Genomic DNA, 24,147 nt, shown 5'->3' with positions numbered 1-24,147 from the left:
TGAAATGACCTTTTTTGAAAATATTCATCAAAAAAAAAATCTAACTTATTTCTGATATGTTGGAAGGATACAGAACACTTTAGCTTTGATGACAAGCAGATCACTCCTCTGCAGTCAACTCTTCAGACAGCTCAGCTGCCTGGGAGTGATTCAGGAGGGTCACTTCTGAGTCAGCTCAATAAGTCAGGTTGCTTTAGATCATCTTATAACCCCCAGGAAACCTGCACTAGTAACGAACCACAGAATAGGCCCAGAGCCCCCGAGAGAACCCTAGGCATCGCAAATAGTGAAAAGAAAAATTCTTTCTTGGCCCTTTCTAGGCATTGCAAAAGGGAAACACTGCAGAAAGGGAAGTGCATGTTTCCAAATGAAAAAGCCACTAATGGGAGCAGAGTTTGGCTCTGCAACCAGCATGGATCAGAACCAAAATGAGTGACATTGGAGTCAATGTCCCATTGCTGCGAGTGAGATCCCAGCATGGCTGCGCCACAAGATTAAAAACACATGCAGCATCAGTGAGTCCCTGGGGGACAGCAAACCATTTCAGGCTATAGATGAGGGAAGAAAAGAGAGGAGCATGGGGGGGACAGTCTCTTCATCACATGCTGGCATTGAGATGGACCCAAGTGACTTCAGAAGGGGACACAAACACCCATGCTGTCTACTCTGCAACACCACAAGGACCTCATGGGGCTGAGGAAGCCAAGAGAAGCTGTGTCTTTGTGCTGGAAACAAGTAATGTGCAAGAAGGACAGAAGCAAGAGACAGAAGCTAACGAGTCTGAAGAGGATTATCCCCCATCCCCAGGGACCCACGGGTAAATACAGGTTTTCCTGCAAGCATACTGATGCTCTTGACACTCAGGGTAATAGCTTTCCTTTCATTGTATTAAAATAGCTAACCAATTTGAAACAGAAGTCAAATTTCCAAACACACAAACACACACCAGGAACACACTGACACTTCAGAAAGCAGGAGCTGGGGTCAGATGACACTTGGGCTCTTCTCAAAATTTCCTGCGGGAGTCTTTCACGCTGTAAAACTACCCTGAAATAATTTGGACACTCCAGGCGGAAAAGCCAGCTGCTTCCCTAGGTCAGCCAGAGACCTGCTCTTGAGATCCTTTGCTTGCTCACCCAAAATAATCATGTTCTAGAGAAGGAAGCTTTTGCTGCCTTGCCAAAGATCCAGAAAAAGCCCAGTTTGTGATCCCCATACACCATTAAGAGGTTTCTACACTCTGTCTGCACCGGCCTCTGCTTGCACAAGGCTGTGTTTTATAAGCCCAAGAGCATTGCTTTGAAGGAGGAAAAAAAGGGAGTGAGAGACTGTAAACTACGTGGGAAGGGCAGTGCTTTGCTCTCCTGTGCTGCTCTCAGTCGTATACCCATTCTCCTTCAGTGCAGTATCAGGTTAAAGAGAAACTGTGCCTTGGGCAGCCTAATCTAACCCAGGTTCTTGTAGGAAACAGCTGGCCACTGTCAGGAGGAGGGACCAGGCTTCCCACCATCTCCATCCTTCACACTGTGCTGCAAAAGCCACGGATCACCCCAAGCCACCCTGCCAACTGCCTCAGCCTTTTGATGCCCAAATTTATATTCCTTGCCTGTATCCACCACCCTCCTGTCCTCTGAAGATGCAGCAGTGAACCATCCTCTCTTAGTTATGCTATTGCACACGGCAGCAGCCAAGAAACAGTTTGTCCTTCGCAAAGAAATCACCATAATGTTGTAATTTTACTCCCTGGTAACTAAAAAGCTTAAGCTCCAACTCACACTTCCAACCATTTGCTCAGAAGGGAGGAAAACTAACAAAACCACTCATAGTCATCACCAGAACCACCCCTGTGAAAGGCCTAATTCCCTATATTGCTTTAATTAAAAGTGGATGAATAGCAGTCTCCTGGCCTAGAAACATTTAAGAGAAATAAAGTCAATCTATAGGCTTATGAAAATAAAACAGGAGGAGGGAAACAAACACAAAAATCCTGCCAGTTTTAGAGCTTACCAGAGGATTATAACATCTGGACTCTCTTTTCAAGGGGAGGTGAACCAGGGAGCGGATGGTTTGGAGAGGACACAACCACCTCTCGGAGCGAGCACCGTGTGTGGGGAGCTGGCGATGGGAGAAGAGGAGCAGAAACCCGTGGAGAGAGGCAACACCCTTGCCCGCATGTTTTTGTCTCATGGCTGCCTGGAGGAACACTCCTATCTGCTGACACCGCAGAACAAAGGGTCCAGTTTAATTGCAAAAAAAAAAAAAAAAAGAAGAAAAAAAAAAAGGGGCCCAGAGGGAGAAAATCTTAACAGATGAGGAGTATAGCTGACCTCCAGTGAGACAGAGAACAACTTGGTGAGGAATAATCTAATCCATAAGAGCAAAGTATTTATCATCACTCTTACAGCAAGAGACCACCCTGCTCCAGAGGACATCTGCAAACAGATGTGAGCATGTAAGCCTTAAACACAGCAATAAAGGCACCGATCAGGCATAGGTAATTACAGAAGCGTTGGAGTGCTACACAACATTTCATGGATTTATTCTTTTAGTACTGTGGGGAGATATGGCAATTCTAGTTTGTCTCCTTTTTTCCCCAATAAAAGAAGTGCAGACATAGATTGGGACCCCCTATATCCCACCTGAGTCCTCAGATCTTCTGTCTCCTATTTGTAAAACACCTCTGGCAGTGGGCAAAACTAGGGATGAATCTTGGGCAGAATTAATAACTAAACATGGGCTTAACTGATGATTCCCAAGATCATATCCTATGGCTGCGGGACAGAGGGAAATTGAAACCAATCCCCCTAAGTGGTCTCCAGCCCCTCACCAGCCCCCCTCACCTGCTCCCACGTGCCCGGGGTAAGCCCACACATGGTGGTGGGTGCAGGATGTCATCTCTGGGGTTTCACAGGAGCAGTATCAACACATGCCCAGCATGCATGCATAGAATGAACCAACCCTGACTGTTTTTCTACTTGGGCCAGAGAAAATCAAAACCTCATGAAAGTCGCTTTGTCTTGGAAAGAAAGCTAATTTACTTTGCTTAGCTTCATTACATCTTAGCCTTCTTATCAGTTTGATTTCATTCTTAAGTCATTTTAAACCCTAGTGTCATATAATCTGGCAGCTACAGCAATAGGCATTATATAGAAAAACACAGGGAAAGGGTTTTCAAAAGCACTCGGACCCGTTGTGACTGCTCCTACTGAAGTCAACAGTAAATCCAATGATACCACTGGGAGCAGAGGTCAAGGCTGAGTAGGTTGGATCCTACAGAAACTTATGGGTGGGATTTTTAATCTCTTCAAAAATGATTACTAATAACATAGTATATCAAAAACAAACAGCTAAGTTGTGACCCTGAAAATATTCACATATGTGGCTAGCTTGCAGCTTGTAAGTAATTAGGGGGGGCCTGATTTCTCTCACTTTCTCTAATGTAAGTCAGGAATAATGGTCCAGATGCTTGTGGAAAACCTTGGCTCATGGACAGGGTCAACTACAGCGATTTTGGTAGAAGCACGAATGCTCTGCAGAGCAGAGGCATGCACACAGCAAGACTACTTAGGAACACCAGGATCTTCCTAAATCCACAGCCACACTGACATGTAAATTCACCAAATGTGAGATGGGACTTTCTTGGCTGCGATGGTGCTGCAAATTTGCAGAAACGGCATTAAAATCTACTTACTTCTAATTGACCACAGTAAAACTTGAATCAGAAAATGAGGGCTAGTTAAGAAAAACTGGAAAAAATAGTATGTGTTTTATTATTTGTGCAGATCTGACTCTGTGACATGGCAATCTAACTTCAAAGGATGAAACATTGTCATTACAAAGCATCGCATCAAGTATAACCATTTCCAAGCTATTATGCAAACCCAACTGAAATAATATTATGGGTACAGAATTATTCTAGTTCCTTATTAATCCTAAGAGGAAAAGGGATGTGACTTATTTTCTCATACTGACAAATCATCTCAAGACTTTGCTGAATCAGACGTGCTTGCAGCTTAAGAGGAAATAAGGAAAAATGTTCAGCTTTTATTACTAAGTTTGAGGACTGATTAACAAGAAGGTAAAACTAAACCTTATTTAAATCCCCCCATTGTTCATAATATAAATCCTTAGATTGTGTCGTTACTCAGGAATGGAGAAAGAAAAGAGCTAGAGAAGGTAATCTCCCAGGCTATTTGTTTCCAGGCAGTTTCACTCCCAGGTTCCTGCACAATACAGCAGTCTTCACTGCAAACGTTTCAGGGGAAATGCTTTACTTGCATAAAGGCTACAACTATTCCCACTGCACTGAAACCATAAAACTATTGCAATTGAACCAAAACTTGATAACAGCTTAATGGCATAAAGCAATATTTGGACTAAACTGAACCTGATCATATCACTCTAAAGTTCTTTTCCAAGTTAAAAGGCTTTATTTATAATCTTTACTTATACCCAAGAGACTTCGACATATTTTAACTAACCTGCCTTCCTTGTCTTCTTAACCTTGGTCCCTTTCCAAGAAAAAAGATGTCATCTGACCACAGATGGGGTTTGATTTCCAGCAGCAGAATTAACGCACAACACAAATCCCTTGTGTTTATTCACTGAGTGATGGTGCGTATCCTGGGGAGTGAACTAAGCCAATATTTCCTTGATGAAAGGAGTTGAGTGCAACAGGCTAGAGGCACCTCTGTTACCACATCAACCACTTGCATGAAACAAATCTCTGAATCCCACCTCTTCCAACTCTTCTGTTTTCACAGACACCACTGGCAGAGCAGAATACACCAAGACCCACCAGTGGATCAATGTCACTGAGACTCACTGAATCTCCTCACGTATGGGCTACCCCATGTTAACACAACCATCGCAGCCTGCCGTACTGCAGAAACATGGCTTGGACACTGCAATCCTGGCTACAAACACAGACTAACTGAATGTCAGGCAACAGACGCCACAGCCTTCCCTCCACCTGCTGAGTACACATGGGAGGGACTTGGGAGCTGCCCCGGCAGTCAGATACTCTGTCAAATATACACAGCGTCTGCATGGCACTGAACCAGCTAGCCCAGCCAACAGGGCTAATGAAAGGGCAACCGAGCCACACTTATAGACCAGAGAGCATCAATTCACCCTTTCTTTGACAGGCCTGGAAAAAACAACATTTTTGTCTAAGGACAGGAAAAGAAATTGAAAACTAGGATCGTATCAGGTTGAACAATACCGTGATTGAAATAAAATCTTCTCCTTGCCTCTGAGGGTCTTTTCTTTCCCTGTGTCTGGAGTCTTTTTCAATCAAGTCTAGCTAGGGCCTCCTCTGCAGATGACATGGTTCACCTCTGCTCCAGACCTAGCTGACTGTGTGGTTGCAATATGGTGGCAGCGTCACACAAGATGATGCAGTCCTCAGACTTCGGACACCCCACCTGCCTGCAGCACTGCTCCCCTGAAAGCTTCATGCCTTCATTTCCCCAGGTTGCTCTCTGGGAAGGAGGAGGGAGAACTGGCGAGCAGGGATATCTTGCTCTCTTGGCTTCATCAGAGCAAGACCAAGGAGAGGGAGAAGAGGCCCATGTAGGTGGTTCAAGCAAGCTCTTGGTGATCCAGCAGCAGGTCACCAGCTGCGGGATGCGGCAGGGAGAAGCAGGGTCAAGCAGGGCAGTACCACACTCCAGCAGAGCAGTTTTTGCTTGGTGGGGAGCATGCTCCTTCCAGCTGCAGGCAGCCCACTGGTGGCCCTCCTGTCCCCTGTCACCACGTACCAGAGCCAGCAGCAAGCAACCCCTTCTTCTCCCAGTCCTGGGAGAAGGGGGTGCCTGGGACATTGTACAAAAGTAAATATTTATGTAGCCAGGGCCTTCCTTCCCCTGCCCTGTATTTTCTCCCCCTTCTTAAAATGTCACAGATCAGCTGTTTTCATAATTGTGCAGGAAATGAGTTCCCTGCTGGCTGGCAGCTTAACACCCGCCTGTGCTGGGTCTGCTGTGGCTGCACCGCTCATCTCTGCTGCCAGCTCCTGCATCCACCCAGCATCTTGAGAGGATGGATTTGGCCAGAAGGGAGACGGGACAGAGTCAGAGACATGAGCACAGAGGAGAGTGACTGTGGTAGTCTTTCTTCCCTCCACAGCTCAGAGGAACCACCGTTCCCTGGTCCATGGGGCCGATCAGGATCCTGGGAGTCCCGACACTCTGTTTATGCCACTTCAGAGCAAACATCCAAACCAGACTAACACAGCTTCCTGCCTGCATGCAGTGGCGAGCGCACTCAGGAAATTCAGGCATATTTCAAGCTTGCGACTTTTTCTTTGTTCTTCAGACAAAGCCTCGTTCACTGGAGATGTTGCTAAAAGGATTATTATCTATAGGAGACTTCTCTTCCCAAGCGGAAATCCACTAAACACACAATTCTGCATTTGCTCTGTTTTGTAGGAGCTGGGATTAAGATAGGAACATTTTCCCTTCTGCTCTCTGCATCGAATGATTTAAATAGACCAGCAGTGACGACACTGCCTAGTGGGAATAGGCACAAATGCCTTTACCCTGTACTCCGGGCTGATGGTTTTACTGCTTGCCTGAGAGGGTATCAAGCTATCCGGCATTTGGTGGGAAGAGTTGGAAGAATTTGGTGGAAATCACATCTAACGGTGCAATCAGTTAAAAAGTCTGCCCACCAGCCCAAACACCTGCAAGAAAACCCCATCAAGGGCCAAGCCAGATCGCAAACGTTTTGCTTATTCCAGGTCAGCCCTGTGCTGTTCAGAGTCCTGAATATAAGAAGGAACCTGCAAGTGTGAACTTGCCAATGTTTAGGATGTAAAAGCAGAAGGAATGTAATTTTCTGCTCTTTATTTAGAGGTGGCAAAACCCTGATAGAAAATGACATGGTGAAAGTGCTTAACTTCAGACCCAAGGAAATTTGAGAGCAAACATTAATTACCTCCATCCTGAGTACAAGCCTGGGGCCTGTATTAGTACCTCTATGAATGGGAGAAACTCAAGAGGATTGAATTTCCCACTTCTAGGACTTACTTTCTTTTCCTCATCTACTTTTCCTTGGCTTCCTTTTTCTAATTCCAACGTTATTTCCCTCTCTCCACTTCAGCTTTCCCATTAAACAGGACTAGAACTCTAAAAAAAATTACAGCGGGGCAGACACTGCTACAGGTCATTTCATTACAGTGGAAATAGATTCAGTTTGGCAAATCCCTGCCACAGTATCCCCTCACTCTGCTCCTGAGTATAAAGATCCCCTTATGAGTAAAGACAAACACATTCATGAGAGCTTGAAAATAGCTACATTGCAGAGCAGGGAGGTCTGCAAACACGTCACACTTGAGAACATCAGCACTCAAAAATCTTAATAAATAGAGAAAATAAAGCAGGAGAAATCACTTGCGATCAAGCAGCAAATTCCCAGGTTAATTGTTCCCAATCCTCATGAAAAAAATAATCGCAACCTATTTTAAGCATGTGAGTGTATAAATAAATCAGCTGGCCCAGCCGAAAGGCAAACTGGGCTGAAAACAGATGCAAACATGTGTCTAGACTATTACTTAGCTGTGAATCTTAGCTGGGCTCTGCTCTCCTCTATTGCCCAGGCAGCTTAAATCTGAATACAACAGAGACAAGATCAGGCATAGAAGCAACGTCCAAAGGAATATCTAGAGCCTGTGGGGCTGCAAAGCCATCCACATCCCTGGCAAGCTTGACTCCCGCATTAAAAAGCACTTTCATTATATGAGCCATTTGTTGATGGATTGTGGGAAAAAGTCAGATTTCAACCCAGAGATGAAGACAAGCAAACCCTTATATAAAGTCACTCTCTCCCCAGTCTGTGGGTTGAATATAGAATGCTCTCAGACTTGCTACATACCACCCACTTTAGATTACAGACTTGCAGAGTTATTTTCAAAAAGTAATTACAGTAGTAGAGGGCACACTCATCTGGAACGGCTGCCTGAGGAAACGACGAGCCCAATGCAGCTCAAACTGCTTTTCAAGTTTATAATCGTGTTTATTTATTGCCTTTAAAAACAAGAATCAAAATCCAACTAATTCTGAGTAAAAACGTCTGTATATTTCCCCAAGGAGCCAAGCAGCTATACTGTGCTGAAAAAACCTGCCCTGGTCTTTTCAGTCTAGCATCCAGCACTGAAAAAAAAGTAAATAATCCCATTAGGTCTGGCTTCAAGCAAACCCAAATCAATTCCCCTTTCTATTCTTCGTTTTCGCTTGAAACTGTGGTTTGATCATTACAAAACTCTCATCAGGAGGCTCAAATGGTCTAACGAGAGGCACGTCATGTTCTGCATATGCTAATTGCTGCCCAGAGGTGTTTTCTGGTTGAGCAAAACAGCAAGTCTTAATCCATGTGAAAGGAGCAGGTACAATTCCCAGCAAAAAGATTCTGTAGGTTTCTGCTATGTCGGGCCCTCATTTTAGCTGCTGGCTGGTGGATTTTGGATCTGTGCACTGAAAACAGACTCAGAAAAGACCAGAAGAAAGAGCACCAGGTACTTGGGCAGATGCCAGCATCACGTTTTTTTCCTTTTTTGTTCCTTCTTTAATGAAACCAGGCCCTTGGTTCAAGCCCTGTTGATGCCCAAAGACCTCCAGAAGGTCTGACACCGCCTGTGAAACAGGCTCAGCATGCAAAGCGAAAAGCTCCCCCTGCACCCCGTTACATGGGGCTGGTTGCAGCCCCTTCCTCAGCGGGCAGCTTGCTGGCAGCCACCTTCTCCGCAGCTTCTTCAATAGGAAGCGGCCTGAGGGCATCCTATGACCTCACGCCTGACGACTCAGCTTTTCAACCAGAGATGACTTAAACCCTAAAAATATCTCCACAGAGACCGAAGAAAATAATACGCCTGCCTGTCCCCCTCGAAATCATCGATCCTCCCGCTGCCCGGCTGAGGAACAGCCGCTTCCTCCCGGCAGCCCCTGCATCCCCTTCAAGCCCAGAGCCGACAGGAAATCCATTCTCCTCTTGTGAGAGACAGGAGATGAATTTTCCGCAATAGCTCTCATAGCAAGGCAGAAAATAGAAAGAAACAATAGAAACCGCTTTCCCAAACAATAGGAGCTGCTGTAGACCAGCTCAGCAGAAGCTCAGCATCACCCAAGTCCTAAACAAGCTGGAGTGGAAACAAGCCAAGGACCTGTTAGCCATCTTGCTAACATACTCCCCTGGCTCAAATATAAGTACATTTTAAACCTGGAGGCACTCTCCCCTTTCAAAGAACAGGCAGGAAAACTGAAAATATGTATATTAAAAGGAAATTATATTGCATTATGGAGTGGCCCCCAGAAAACTCTCTATAGCTGTTCAAGCCTCCAGCATCTCATGCCACAGTGCCATGCGTCACCTCCCCACTCCCTGGCAGCTCCTCTCAAGTGGGGCCAGGGAACTATGATGCTGATTTACTGCAGGTGAGTGGAAAGGGATGGGGAGCAGAGCCCCTCCTTCTTCATCTGAGAAAGTTTGCTGCATCAAATTCAGGAAAGCACAGCTGAATATCCTGGTTATTTGTGTTACACAGGCAAGGCTCAGCAAACCAGACATCTGACACTCTTGCGTGTCTGTGTGTGTGACTATCATGCCTGCAAGACTACCCCTGCATATTAAAGGAATGCCATTTAAGATAACTTAATTCATATTTTCATCCAAAATGATATGACTGGGTCTAAGATGAAGACAAATTCATCTGATATCTCCTTTTTTTTTTTTTTTTTTTTTTTTAACCTTTAAGCTACTTTTAGACTGGCTCAGAACTGCTGCAACACTGTGCATTTCTGTGTAGTCCAGGAATTCAAAATTACTCCAAAAAAAATCAAAATAACTTAATAACACTTTGTTGCCGTGGCTCAGAGCACTGCAGGAAAGGATAATCAAAAATGGAAAACAAGTCTGAAATTAAATCCATTTTTGCACTTAAAATCCAGCTAAGAATTAGGACAAGGAGTGTATTTCCTTTTAAATGCCCAGCTAGCAAAAACCCCTCCAAAAGAGAAAATAGCCTACAATAAGAATATCTCTGAAATTTCTAAGGGTCCTCCTTGGCCAGTGTGTTCCTTGCAGTCACCGTGCCCTCTGCCTCATGAGGTGGGCAGAACAAATGTTGAAAACACCTCGCATGCACTGACCACCATGGAAATGCAGCACCTTTGACAAAATCACACACGGCCACATCCTAATTTTGCTGATCCTGGTCTTGATTTACGCAGGTGGAACATGAAGCGCTGGATCTGAAGGTCACTGCAGTGCCAGCTGTTAGGATAAGCCCGTCATCACTGCTTCAGTGCAAGAATAACCACCCAAGATCTCCGAACAAAACGCTGTTTCTCCTGCAGCCCGGAGCAAAACAAAAGCAGCAAAGCTGGCATATACAAAATCGAGAGGGGAAAAAAGCTGCTCTCATCACCATGGACGAAATCCTGCTGTTGCAAACCCACTCGAGCCTTTCTCCTCAGCTTCCTCTTTCCCAAAAAACAGCATTGGAAAGGTTAAGAAAAAAAAAAAAAGAGACCAACACACCAAACCGAAACTGAAAAGCAGACATATCCACCTGGGATGCAGTTCATTGGCAGGAGATCTCCTTCCTCTCTGCAGCTCACAAGCAGCAGAAACGAAGGCGAGGAAGGTGCCGGCCAGCGTTGGCGAGAGGTTATTCTCCGTCCTCCTGCATTGTGCAAAATGGGGAGGCTCCCGCCTGACACCGGCGCTCCCCGCCTGCCGGCACCCCTTGCCAGCCCCAGGTATCTGGGCGGTGCTGGGATGGCTCCCGCGCCCTCATCACTGCACCTCTCCCTTGCACAGCCTCCTGACTCATGCGCAGGGCCAGGCTCACGCCTCTGGCTCTCGTTTTGCTCGGGGAACGGCCCCCCGCAAACCTCAAGGGGGAGAGGCTGGGACTCCTCCAGGGAACCAGGAGCCTCCTCCAGAGATTAAGTAGTTTGGGCAAAACCCTCCCAGCATGGAGCAACTCACCCCACTCCCCACCTGCCATTGCTGACACAAGCCACACACCGCAGCTTGGGAGCCAAAAAAATGGGGCCAAATCTGCACTAACTGCAGTGATCTTCCTGCTGCCCTGAGCACGAGGAAAGAGAAAGCCCCAGAGACTCCTTTGAGATGGTGCTGGGGCATTTCCCTTCTCAGAGAGAAAGCAGGTCATTGGGGCATGGTGGGGCCAGACAACAGCTAGTGATATCTAGACCACCACCCCAGCATCCCTCCTGGTGCCCTGGGATGCAGCCACCAAAGTCCACTGGCAGCATACTGCACCCCCTCCCAAAATGCTGGTTACCTCTTTCCTCAGCCTAAACAAGGGAGGAGGAAAATCTGAGTGTGAAAGAAAGGAAAAGAGAGGGTGCTTCTCTGGCAGAGGCTCCCAAGCGCTGGAATCAGGGACTGGAGTCAGGCTGGGCTGTTGCTTCTGCAGCTGCCTGACCCAGCTGGTAGGGCAGACTGTGCTGACCCCCTGTGTTCCCTTACTCCCAAGGGTAAAGAAAATCAGGCAAATGAAGCAGTCTCCTGGAACAGGATGTCTCCCTCTCTAGGCAACACAGAAGCTGCAGAACAGACACCCTGTGAGGATCTTCTTTCAGCACAGCCTAGGCAAAAACTTCAGTTTTTTTCAGTGGTGCTCAAAACTGGTCTGAAGTCTAGGCAGGGACCAAGCTGGAATCTAGGCAGAAAGTGCAAGGGGCTGCCATCGCCAATGCCCAGCCCTCCGTGCCATGGAAAGCCCTAGCCTCTCTCCAGAGTAGGGACATGCAGCCCAGTAGCCAGTGTGATGGGATGATTTCATGCTGTGCAGCGCATTTTCCCCAAGGCCACACTTTGGAAGACATTGTAGAACTACAGGAGATTACATCCCTCCAACTTCAGCTTTGTCTCCAGACGGTTCTTCCACTTAGTGCCAAAAGAAATGAAAAACAGTGCAAGCCCTGGAGCCTCGAGTCAACCACTGCAAAACTGTTAATCCCAGGGTTGTATAGCCCTGCCTCTGCCATTTGTATTTGCCACTACGTTCACCAGAAGCTCAACAGACCAGTCTTCTCCTTCTAGCTGAAGTTCCTTTGTTAACTACCTCAAGTGCACCCAAAACCCTGATGCAGATACAAAAGTATCTTATAGGGAGGGAGCAGAGCTTTTGGTCCGCACTCCAAAGATTCTTCTTCAGATATGGAGCAATAGAGGTGATGGAGAAATCAGGGCACTGCAAATGGGCTTAACCAACAGTCCCACTGGTACAACCCAACAGTGCTTTTCACCTCTGTCTTGTTACACTGACAACCTGTATTTGGTCTCAAAAAGGGGTTTTGCAGCGAATTTTATTCTAATTCTTCCACAACCTTCCTCCAAACAAAAATGTCATAACACCAACAAAAAAAATGCTCTGGCCACAGCACAAACTGATGTAGGAAGGGAGAGATTGCACTCCTCCTTCGGGACCCACAAAAGGCCATCACCAGACCTGGGTGGCCCTTTAGTCTGAGCAGCTGCGGCCATCCCTCAGTTCTTCCTTTCCAGCCCTTCACTGCAGCAGGAGGTTCAGGTACCACCACACTGCACTTCTGCCCATGGAGCAGTGGCTGTGCCATGCTGCTGCGGCTCCCCCACGCTGCGAGTGACCTGCCAGCCAGTCCTGTACGCATCCTCTGCCATGGTAAAGTGACCTGCAGAGGTGACTTCTCAATTCCCAGGCTTTTGTTTCAGGAGTGCACCACCTCACCGCTGACAAGCAGGAGTCACGGGCTGGCAGGCACTGACTTTCTAACCCAGACATGACGGGGGGAAGTCGCTCAAGCCTGCAAGCGGCACAGGCAAACCCCGGGCACTCAGAACCCAGCACACAGAGTCACTCCAGCTTGGCTGAATCAGGCCCATAATAAGCAAGCAAGATCATAACATCTTCATAAAAGTAGGATTTAAGTACAAACATCTGCCCTGCTGTTTTTTAATTAGGACAGTTTACAGCTAGGTATTCGTTTCAGTAATCCACGTCTCCAGCTGCAGAAATGCCATGCATATTCTAATTACAGCAGCTAGTTTATTTAACAGTTTGACATTGTTTGACGTTTAGCTGAGTCACCTTGTTCCCGGGTAAAGCAATAAGGGCTCTTCAGCAGTTCAACAAGAAAGAGGCAGAGATTCGATATCAAAAGTAGAACATATACCACAGAAATTTTAAATTAAATACAGCTGAGGTCTAGTCTATTCTGGCAGTTCCTCTCTTTGGGACATTAAGTCAACCCAAATGTTTTCCAGATATAACTCTCGCCCTCAAAGACATGCAGGAGTACCATCTCTCATGTTCTTGGAGGGTGGGAAGTGTTGTAATGGACATATGGGATCTCCGCAAATATCACCCGCCCATGTATCAGAACATCCATCACTAAGAACTGCACAGATGGAGCATCAGTCACCTGCATTCAGCAAATCTTTTTCTAGGACAAAGTAAAAGAAATGGGCCAGTGTTGGTCAAGAGAGGAAGAACAACTGTTACCTGCAGACAGAGATTTTCCTTCGGCACCTCACCTAAAGCCATTTGCACTCCCATACAGTGTTTTTTACAGATCTCAAAATGCTTTCCAGCAAGAAATGCAGGCCGGCAGTACCCATCCTCATTGTACAGAGGTTTCACAAAATGACTTGTCTATGAGTTTGTTGGCAGCGCAGCTAGAGAGAGAGCCCACGCCTGGACTCCTCATCCCAGGCTGGCAATGGAGGGAACATCACCTCCCCCTGGCTGCAGAGGGTCTGGATGTGGCACAGAGCACTGTAGAGAGCAAATCCCCATCCTGGGGTTGTTTTCCAGAAGGCCCATGGAGGCTGCCAGGCTGCCGTACTGCTCTACTGTGGTTCCGATACTTGCGTCACATATTTGTACTGCTGATTTCCAAGTCCCAACTTCCTCACTAGCTCCGGACTTCTGCTCACCACACATCTGGAACAGCTGCTCTGCCTGGAAATAGTGTCAGGGACCACAGCATGCTCCCGGAGAGGACAAAGCCCTCCTATCCCAGCTTCTCTTTATAAACCTTTGGGAAAGAACTGGGTTCTCCTTTTTATAGTTAAAGACAGAACAGGCTGAAAATACTCCATTTATCCTGGCAGGCAGCGCAGCAAGCCAAACTTTAAACCAACAGCCAGAATCGTGCAGTCAGACAATAGGGAGCTGGCCCGAGTGTGCGTTTCCAAGAGCGTGCTGCGGTCTGGCTCATCTCCCCTGTGCCATCCCTGCAGTCGCTGCTGGAAGAAGCTGTGTGGAAGTGTGTGCTGTTACTCTGAGGAGAGAATATCCATTATGTCCAGCCTCTTTCTGAAAGCGGTCAGAGGGACAGCGGCTCAGGCCAAAGACATATTTACTTATCTTTTTGGCCAGGGTTGCAGAAATCCCTGTTTGCATTCAACCTTGTTGCAGTTTCCTTTCTATCTCGGTGGCAACCCTAATTATTCATTCCTTATTGTACAGTAACAGTGTCTGCAGAGCCACAGCATCCACAAACGACGAAGATGGTGTCCCTGGTCTCCAGAGGCCTCCCAATTGGCGGTCCAAGCTCAAGGTATCTGGTTGCGCCCACAGGCAGAGCCCCTCAGAAGTCATCAAATCCCTTTGTGTGGCAGGGCATGAGTGAACCTGAACCTGAATAGCTGATGCAAGATCTCCTGGGAGCACTAAACACCATGTCAGTTATTTTAGGAGGAGGTGGAGGTCTGGTATCACATGGCTGCATGTATGAGATCCCAGGGAAAAGGCATTTGTATACGACTGGTGGCAAAAAGCACTAGAGAGGGTGGCTGGGGAACTGCAGTCCCCAACTGCTCTCACTCATCTTAGGGCTTTCCCCACATGATTACCTGGTAGAAAAGGGATGATTCTTTGCTTGGGGTCTTTCTGTCCTCCTTCAATAGGGAACTTGTCCAGAAGCTGCATCTGCAAAGGAAACAGAACAAACATCTTAGGGGAAAAACATGGGCTGGCAATGTAGGGACCAGAGGATCACTTGGTCTGTGTGTGGTTTAAAAGAGGATTAGCAAAGCAAAGCAACTGCAGGAATCTTTCTGCCTCGTTGCAGTGGAGTCTGTACATAAAAAGGTACAATACAGTTCACTCCAAGAAAGGGAGGGCAAATTTCTGGCATCACAGAGGAGCTGGGACAGGGCCCAGGCAGACACATGAGCCCAGCCTTGCTGCTGTTCTAAAATTAGGCTCTCATCCTTCGTTATAAAACACACACTTGTCTCTAATCCACAGCCTGCCCGCACTGGTGGAAATACAGTTTTTACCTGTCCCTGCAACAGACCACCCGCCTGGCTAAAAATGCTGTTCAAGCAACTGGATTAAAGGTTATTTAATAAAACTCCCACTCTGCTTTTTTGCTGGCAAGACACTGCCCACTGCTGTGGTCCAGTAAGAGCACTCTTGCCTTCCCAGGGAGAGATGGGCTTGGTGGAATATCTTCCACTGCTGTCCCTACATGGGGGACAGCACCAGAGAAAGGGGAGCAGGGAGGGAGCCCCAGGAGATCAGAGCATCCCAGACAGATGGACAGAAGGCACAGCTCACGGTGCATGTGCCCTCAGCCCATGACAAGTACTCCTGGGCATGCAGTTAAAAATTGCCAACATTTCACACACATCAGCTACAATCTTGTCCCACCAGCTCCTAAACCCTGCCCACCACAACCAGCTATTTCTAACATACTCCAGGCTCAGGATCCCATTGTACTGCAGAGCCACAACCAGCCTTCAACCTGAGGAGCTCAAAGGAGTGTTCATGGCTATGGCCAACTCACATGGTGGCCACCAGTGACTTTCTAAGGAAGCAAGCCTAGGAAAGCAGGACACTGACCCGATGCTCCTAAACGAGCCCTGCAATTCCTGTTTGGGTGATAAGCCTGGATGGACCAGTGCCACTGGGGCTGAACACCAGCTGAAAGGCCATACACAATCTGAGAAGAGAAGAGAAGAGAGGCACCTGTTCCAGTGGCACCTTCATGGGCCTGCCCAAGCCCTGAAAATTGCCAGACTCTCTCACCCCTCCTATTCACCCTCTGCACCTTCTACTGTCATACAGTCCATGGTGTTACCAAGATAAATACCCAAACCTTCATACTCTATTTAATCTTCTCCCACGTTTCAGCTGTACAATGCAATGCTCTATGCCCCTGCTGATCCTACACAGAAGCCCTGTCTCCCTGGGCTGGGGAAACACCAAAGCTTCTGCTAGCCCAGTGACCCATTTCCAACAGACCAGGAGAGACATCTTTCAACCCAGTAGCCCAGTGGCCTCTGAGGACGGTAAGGAAGGAAAGCAAGCTGTGCTGTTACTTGACCTTGCAGAACCCCTATCTCCTCACCCAAACTGCATCTACAGCTCAATACAAATACCTAAAGTGGCAGCAAAAGCTGCATGGGGAGGGCTTGTCAATCAGCATTTAACTTCAGCAATGCTGTGTGTCCAATAGTGAGGGAGTGTGAGTTAACAGTATTTTTGCTACCTTGACAGATTTCCTTTAAAAAATATTTTTTTGCTAACATGGGGAAAAAACAGTAAGAATTATTTTTTTTTACTGTTTTTGTTTTAAGCACACATAATCCTTCTCCTCTTCCACCGCACACATCTCCAGCATTTTCACCATATGGGTACAGCAAACCAAAGATCAAGAGGAAACTTGGGAGTAGAGGAACATCTGTGCAGGAGAAAAAGTTAAAAGATCCCACATGTTTCCCCATCAGGGAGCCAGCCTGGTAAATAAATAGACATAGCTTTGCGGATTGTTAGCTAACTCACTTTTCTGCCGACAGAGGCACAGTTTTTATTGAAAATGGGAAATTTTGTTTTCTTGTAGGTAGAGCTCTGGGTGTCTGAGGTCAGGCATGGGCGGGTGTTTTGTTCAAAGAAAAAAAGAAGAGGGGGAAGGAATCCCCACTGACTGACTTGAATTTTCCCTGTTGCTACACTTTCAGCCAGGAAGGCAATTCTCACTTTACTACACGGTGACTGACTTGAGCTGGAACAGACACAGTCAAATTCCCATGGTTATTCTTGGAGTTAGATTAGCTTGGCTAATACAAGCCTTTTTAACCACATCAAGAGAGACACAACGTGTATAACTTAGCTCTATTTATCTAAAGGGTGGATATCAGCAAAATAGATACAATAAACTGCAGCTGGAAGAATTTGGCTAAACTCTCTTAGACTACACTTTCCACCTCCGATCTTGCTTCCGCTGAGAGGGTCTGGATGGCAGGAGCTGGAGGGGGGCAGAGGCGCTCAGGAGGTCACTGAGGCAATTCATGGGGACATAGCCTGTCCCAGTGCAAAGTCCTCAGGAAGCATTAGTGCTTTCTCTTCTTCATCAGTATACGAGACAATATCCCAATGGGCAACATGCACACGTTTGTGTGAAACTGAAGACAAGGAGGGAAGTTGCTGCTCCTCTAAAAGGCCATACAAGGTTAGGCACCCATGAAGGAGTGTGACAGTCCCTCTCCAAGCCCCTGAGCCCAAGACAACACTCGCCACTGGCGTGTGGATCAGCCCCTGGACCAGCGAGTTGGGTCTGGCATTTGTGCTGGCCCAGCGAGAGAGATGGGCTGGTGCTGGGCAGCTGTGCAGGAGGAAACTACTGGCTGAATCTCAGGCATGACATGGGAAACCCAACGGACCTAAAAAGGATCTGAGCAAGGTCATAACTGCAGCCCAGCAACTATGCCCCTGCCTCTAAGCCCGGCTGTTCTCATTAATGCCTAAAAAGCACTCCCAGCACGACAAGGTACTAACCATACAGAGAACCTGCAACACAGACTGGAAGGTAATGACTGCCCTTCAGCTCTGCAGTGCAGGAAGCTCTTCAGGTTGTTAAATGAAACAAAGAGCAGCAGAAGCACAGAGCCTTCCTCAGCACTTCCCTGAACCCAGTTCCGTCATTTTAAACCAATGCAAGCTAGATCTAAAATCACAGAAAGGCAGGATTCCGTATCCTCCCACCCACTGAGAATGATGAGAAGCAGAAGACGAGGACGAGATGGATGAAAGGGAAAAAAACCCCAGCAATGGGCCTGAATGAAACATCCCCAATTGCCCAGAGGTGATGAGGGATCCTGAGTCAATGCCTAGCAGCCCCACTCAGCCCAGCTCTGATAAGAGGAGACACTAATCATGGAGATAAATGGAGCAGCCAGGCAATGGAGAGAGCTGAGGGCTGAACGACAGATACTCCTCCTGGTAGTCACAGCACTTTCCCCATACGGATGATTAACAGCCAAAGACCAATAAACAGATTTTCAGTTCACTTAATTAGATGTCTGCAGAGCATCTGAAAGTTGAAAACTCTTTAGTCTGTAATAAATGTTTTTCCATGAAAGCAAATTATTATTTTTGCAAATATACGTAAGATTGATGAAAAAAATCCTTCACTTAATGCTCTATGTTATTCTGCTCAGACATGGGCAGTCTCCACAAGTTGTTGCTCGCATCCTTGATGAATGACATTTAACTTAGGGACAAGATTTGCTGAATGAGAGTAAAACCATCCCAGCACGAAGAGGAAGAAAGAACATCTGGATGTGAAGTCCCAAAGGATGGAGTTAGGGCTGTAGCTGGCTTTGGGCAGGCAAGAAAATACAAGCAGGCAATGCATTTTGGCAAACTTGAGGGAGCTCATAGTCAGTTCATCTGCTTACAAGCATTAGTAAGTGAATCCTACCATGGGAGAGCCTCCAATTGTATGACCGGTGTGATGAACGGAAAGAAATCCTTTACCATGTCACTGTGTCACAGGGTGGGGGATCTGTTTGGAAACAGGGAGGGTATATGGAAACTGGGAAGTGAACTTCCCACCCATTTGGGCAGCAGGTCTAGAGCCAGGCCGAACAAACACATTCATTCCTGCTTCTGGCACAACAGATGCACATCCACAAATAACTCACCACCAAAACCACCTCCCCAGGCTTTGTGACTCCAAAATTCCTGGGTTTGCCAACAGCTTTTCTATGCTAAGTCCTGCACAGAGTCATGCCTTCTGCTCTGAACAGCTTCCTTCTTGCTTCTGCACTAAACTCCTTTAGAAGATCTGCTATGAACCTTGTAGTCCAGATTATGACTTTCTTACAGTGGTCAGCAAATGATCATGCAATTAACCCCGTTAAAAATCAAGGGAATTACTCATGTGAGTTATTGCTCATTGAAAAGAGAGCAGGCTCAGAGCACTGGCCCACGCCACTCCTTACTACTCGCACATAACCATGCAATCAATTGACTTGCAAGAATGGAAAAGGAAGATTTCAGTGGTGTCAACTCTCACAATAACTGGCCTTTTTGTTGAAGTCCCAGCTCCTGGAGGTGATAAATTGAGAATTAGCATTTGCTGTAAAAAAAAAACCAACCAAAGAAAAACTACTCTAGCTTTTATGGTGTAAAGCATAAATTTGCAAACATGACCCAAATTCATCCTTCAAGGTCCAGAAACTGAAAGGCAAATAACATAGATTCTCCATGCTTTTGATATCAATGTAAGGAGCTCTAGATGCTGCCTCACACATGTAAATGGGAAACAAGAGGTGTAGCCAGTGTCCTCACAGTCAAGCGGCTACCTCCTTCTCACCTCTCCTGCTTCAGACCACCTTTACCTAAGAATGCGAATATGCCATGAAAAAAGAGACATTCCTGCACACAAGGACCGTTTGGGCTCAGCAGTCACCAGTTGATGGTATTTGCAGTCACGTCATGTCAGTTCTGCTGTGAAAATTACATTCAGCCCCTGTCTGCCTTGCGATAGTGCCACCTGATCAAAAATCTAACAAAGAAAAACAAGTGCCCTTTGAGATGCTACAAGTAGCATCTCTGAGGACAAGAAGCCAAGCAACTTCCTGATAATTATTTACTTACTACATTTTATTTATCTTTGTCAGATTTCCATAAAACAATATTTCTTTCTGGTTTTTGATATAATGACTTACAGCACCTGACACTAAGGGGTGGCTTGTCTTTTGCAAGAGAGGATTTTACTCTGCTGTAAGCCAACCAACACTGGGGACATGAACATATAAACTGTTCAACGGCCTGATCCTGTGGCATTTGCCAGTGGGAATTATGTTACTGATTTGGTCTGGAGGTTTTGGAAGTTTGTAACTAAATCTAACTCCCTGAAAACTAAGACAGTTACCTGACCTCCACCTATGCCTCACACTGCAGACTCCAGCTGGAGTTTCCTCCCCTTCCTTTCTTGCAGCAGTTTTAACTCTCCCCCAGTCAGAAGAGTAAAGTTCTCCACACCTCTAAAATTGAACAAATTAGGACACCCACATAATCTCTTATCAGCATGCGTATCTGGCCGGTTCCTTTTCAAGTGGATGTAGGTTTGCCATGCGCACAGATAAAATCAAAGCCCTGCAGGAGGTCAGCATTGCAATCATGGGAGATTTATTTTAACACACAAAGACCCTGAGGATGACTTTCATCCAAACCCCTTACTTTGGAAAGCAAAACAACAAATGGGCAGAGGACTCCAACCTTTCGCACAGAGAGATGGGGCCTCACTCTCTTTCTGCAGTGTCTAATTTACTTTTGTCCCAGAGAAATAATGTTTGAAAATCAAACCATGACCAAGAGCAGCAGATTTTTGGCAAGGTGCCCCCAGAAGCCCCAGCAAATTTGCCACCTCACTCTCAGTCAATCAAGTCATCCCAAGGCTACAGCTCTTTATACACTGAATGCCAAGAGACATATTAGCTTCCCAATTTTCAAGTGCCTATTAGAAAATGAATTTTTCATAAAAAATGAGGTAAGCTGACAATAACTTTAATTTAGCCACTGCTGGACTTGAAAGGGAAAATACAGGAGGACAGCTGGGCACCAGGCACATGGCGATCCCAGCTCTCGGTGATCCCTTCTCACAAGGCTGACCTGAGCTCAGAGTGCCAAGGAGGAAAAAGGGGCTGCAGCCAGCTGAGAGGTGGAGGAGAGGAGGCATCTGTACACGTATGGGGTTGCATGCACACTTTTATGAGAGTGCTGCCAAAGAAACTGGAAGAAAAGCAAAGGTGCTACTGGGGATCTGAAACTAGTGATGATGGAACTCACACCCTCAGCAGGAGGGCTTCAGTGCATCTGCAAATCAGAAAAGGTTGAAAGTCCCTGATGTAGATAAGGAAAGCTTATACACGAAGAGGAGGTAAGATACCAGAATAGAAGAAGGGTTGTTAATTAAAACCCTGAGGAGCAGCAGCAATTTCCTTCCATTCTGAAGCTGAAAACCAGCTGTGCTGCTCACTGACATGATTGATGGTTACAGCATCATCAGATATATTTTGAGTTATTAATGGTGTGATCTGCAAGAAAGGGAAGGGCCAGAATTGGATTGAATTCTGTCACCTGCCAGAGTCTTCCCATGGATCAACTTCTCTGATTCACTTTTGCATCTGCAAAATGAGGGACAAATCTCAAGGTGGTATAAGATTTAATTAAGAGCCATCAAATGCTCTGAGCCTTATATTGCAGAGCAGGAATCAGAGACTGAATTCAGGGGAACTGTACTCTTCTAAAATCAGCAGGACAGCAGCAAGTGGAAAAGTATTATCTATGGTTTTCAGATATGCTTATTCTCCCATTTGTGGGCTTGTCCATCTGTAGCATATTCCAAATCCTGGTTAACCAGAGCATCCAAGAGGGTCTTTCACTTAAGGAAGATGGTTAGCCACCATTTCCAGCAAATGGATCTCATGCTATTAGGTAACATATATCAGCATTTAAATGCCAGCAGGTGAGAACAAGCAAGAAAGTAGAGAACAAGTGAGCCTGTCTCTACAGATTTACCTTCTATACGCCCGTTCAGAGAAGATCACTGCCTCAATGGTTTGATTTCAGGACAGATTTTCTGCTAAGGTTAATCAGCAGAACATCCACTGACGTAAGTGGAAGGACCTGACTGCCCCCAGCCCAGGACTGTATCTGCTGAGATCAATGACAGAAGCTCATGCACAATGAGGAACAAAACCACTGCCCTTGGGACAGATCCCTCAGCAGGATACAGCTGTTGGAGGATTCCCCTGGATGTGGGTTGCATTTGGCTTCTTCTTATTCCTCCTCTGCTCACCTTCTCACAGGAACAAGAAATCATTTTCTTGCACAGACACGAGGCAGCAGGAGGTCTAACTCCCATCCCTTCAAAATTAGCCAGAACAGAGCTGTTCTTGAGCATACTATCAACTAGCAAGAGTTTGCAAAAGACTTGGAGATCTTTGGGCGAGGGCATGGAACAGACTGAGCACAGCACAGCCCATCTGTTGGCCATTTACATGTATAACTGACATCTTATGCAGCACAAGGAGGTGAAACTCCATCTCTTCCTAAAGCAGTAACCAGTTCCACAGTGCAGCAGGATTAATTATATCAGGCAGCCAGTGACACTGGCTCTCTCCTGGTGTTACATGATGCCACAGCATGTAATAGAAGTACGTTAATTCAATCCCTGAAAAGCAGCAGCAACTGGCTTTCCTTTTATTTTGGAAGAAAAAAAAATTAAAGCAAAAACCTTCCAGATAACAGGCTGACATGCCTGACAATTACAGCATTATAGGATATGTTCCGAATTAAATATAGTGCAATCCGTGAGAAAGTCAAACAAAAGCAGGAAAAGGCATATAAAATAAAGTGAACAGACATTTACAGCATGGTGTAATCCCCAAAGGGAAAATGCCTCTCTCAGGTCTGAAAATTTCCACCAGAAATCTTGGAAATCTTACAAACCTCTCAGTATCCAACTAAAACAGCCACAGGAGGAGAAGGGGGGAGCAAAGACCAGGGGTCTTTCCCCAACATGATCCATCAAAAGAGGGAATGCTGTTTCCCAGCCGAGACATTTAATATTTTTCATACAGAAATGCAGCTTCCTCTAAAGGCTCCACAGAACGAGCCCAGCATTTGTGGCTAACACAGACTGGCAAAACATTCAGAGGTGCTGGTTTGGGATGACAGAGGCACTTGGTGCATCTTTGAAGAGCTTCTCAGAAAGCCCACACTGTCCTTTCACAGAGCAGCTATTGATGTCTCCTGCCAGAAGCATTTTCTTTCCCCAGTGCTAAATTAGACTGGCCTCATCCAACTTAACCACACTGGAAGATGCTTGGACAAAGGCTACTTCATACTTTTCCATCTGTCCATGGTGATTATACATCCCTTGTTGCTCTAGTATCTACAGTGGATTTGGCCTGACAGCATCCCTGGGAGGTAAGGCCATACCATAATGCCTGCTTTAGAAATGAATGCTGCAGTTATGTGGTACAGCAGGGTCATGAAGAGATGTCTGAGCTACGCTGATGCCATGCTCCTTTAGGTCAATTATCTTCTGAGGAAGGCTCATAATTTCATGATGGGGTGCAAGCATTTTGCCTTTTTTCTGCAGCGGCACATCCAGAGCCAGCCCAGGTGCTCAGGCTGTGCAACATGGGCATGTCTTAAACGGCTTGCTGCAGGTCACAGTGAAAGCCCTGACTGGGGAGAAGAGCTGACCTCAACAGAAGAGTATCTTTCCTTACCTCCTGCAACTTTCCTTACAAAAATCACAGGCCTTTAGTGTTCCTTCAAACTGCACATAAGCAGCAAGAGACCAATGTGCTCCAGCGACAGACACTGCAGTAATAGTGGCAATTGCCTTTGGACATTAAGGGGAGCAGGACCAAGCTCCCCATAACATTGGCCTCCAGACAGCCACAGAACTACATCTGAGAGCCCTGTCAGAGCAAAGGTCCCATTTTTAAATGTGATGGCAACCCTAAGAGCTTCACTGAAAGGGAGCAAAGCACCAAGGTCACTTCCATTAATCACAGCTTCCTCCATCACCTGGGAACTTTAAAAAATATTTACCTTCCATCCTTGTTTAAACTTCAACCCTTTGAAGCCAACAGTTGAAATACAGCATAGCCTCACTGAGCTTTTTGGGTTTATGGGTGCATTAACCTTATTGAACCACTCCAAAGGTCTCACAGCGCAAAAATTGCAAGCGCCTAAATCTTGCCCAGGAGAGACCGTTTGTGCAGGCAGGAGCAGCTCAGCCCAGCGCAAAGGCTGGGCAGGTTGGTGGGAGGCTGCAGGGCTTCAAACCCTCGAGGTTTTAGGAAACCCCTGGCAGCAGT

At 46.4% G+C, this 24,147-nt stretch overlaps 1 protein-coding gene across 2 annotated transcripts in view; it reads right to left on the bottom strand.

Annotated features, from left to right (window-relative positions):
* SH3PXD2A (SH3 and PX domains 2A) overlaps positions 1-24,147 on the bottom strand; it is a 269,229-nt gene that overhangs the window by 176,622 nt on the left and 68,460 nt on the right. For both annotated transcript variants that reach the window (XM_065639536.1, XM_065639537.1), the window contains exon 3: positions 14,869-14,944. In XM_065639536.1, the coding sequence (XP_065495608.1) occupies positions 14,869-14,944 (76 nt within the window). The remainder of the gene's footprint in view (positions 1-14,868; positions 14,945-24,147) is intronic.

Source organism: Caloenas nicobarica, chromosome 7, assembly GCF_036013445.1.
Source record: "Caloenas nicobarica isolate bCalNic1 chromosome 7, bCalNic1.hap1, whole genome shotgun sequence".
Lineage (NCBI taxonomy): Eukaryota > Metazoa > Chordata > Aves > Columbiformes > Columbidae > Caloenas > Caloenas nicobarica.
The sequence above is the reverse complement of the archived record's forward strand: the minus strand, read 5'-3'. Positions and strand labels throughout refer to the sequence as shown.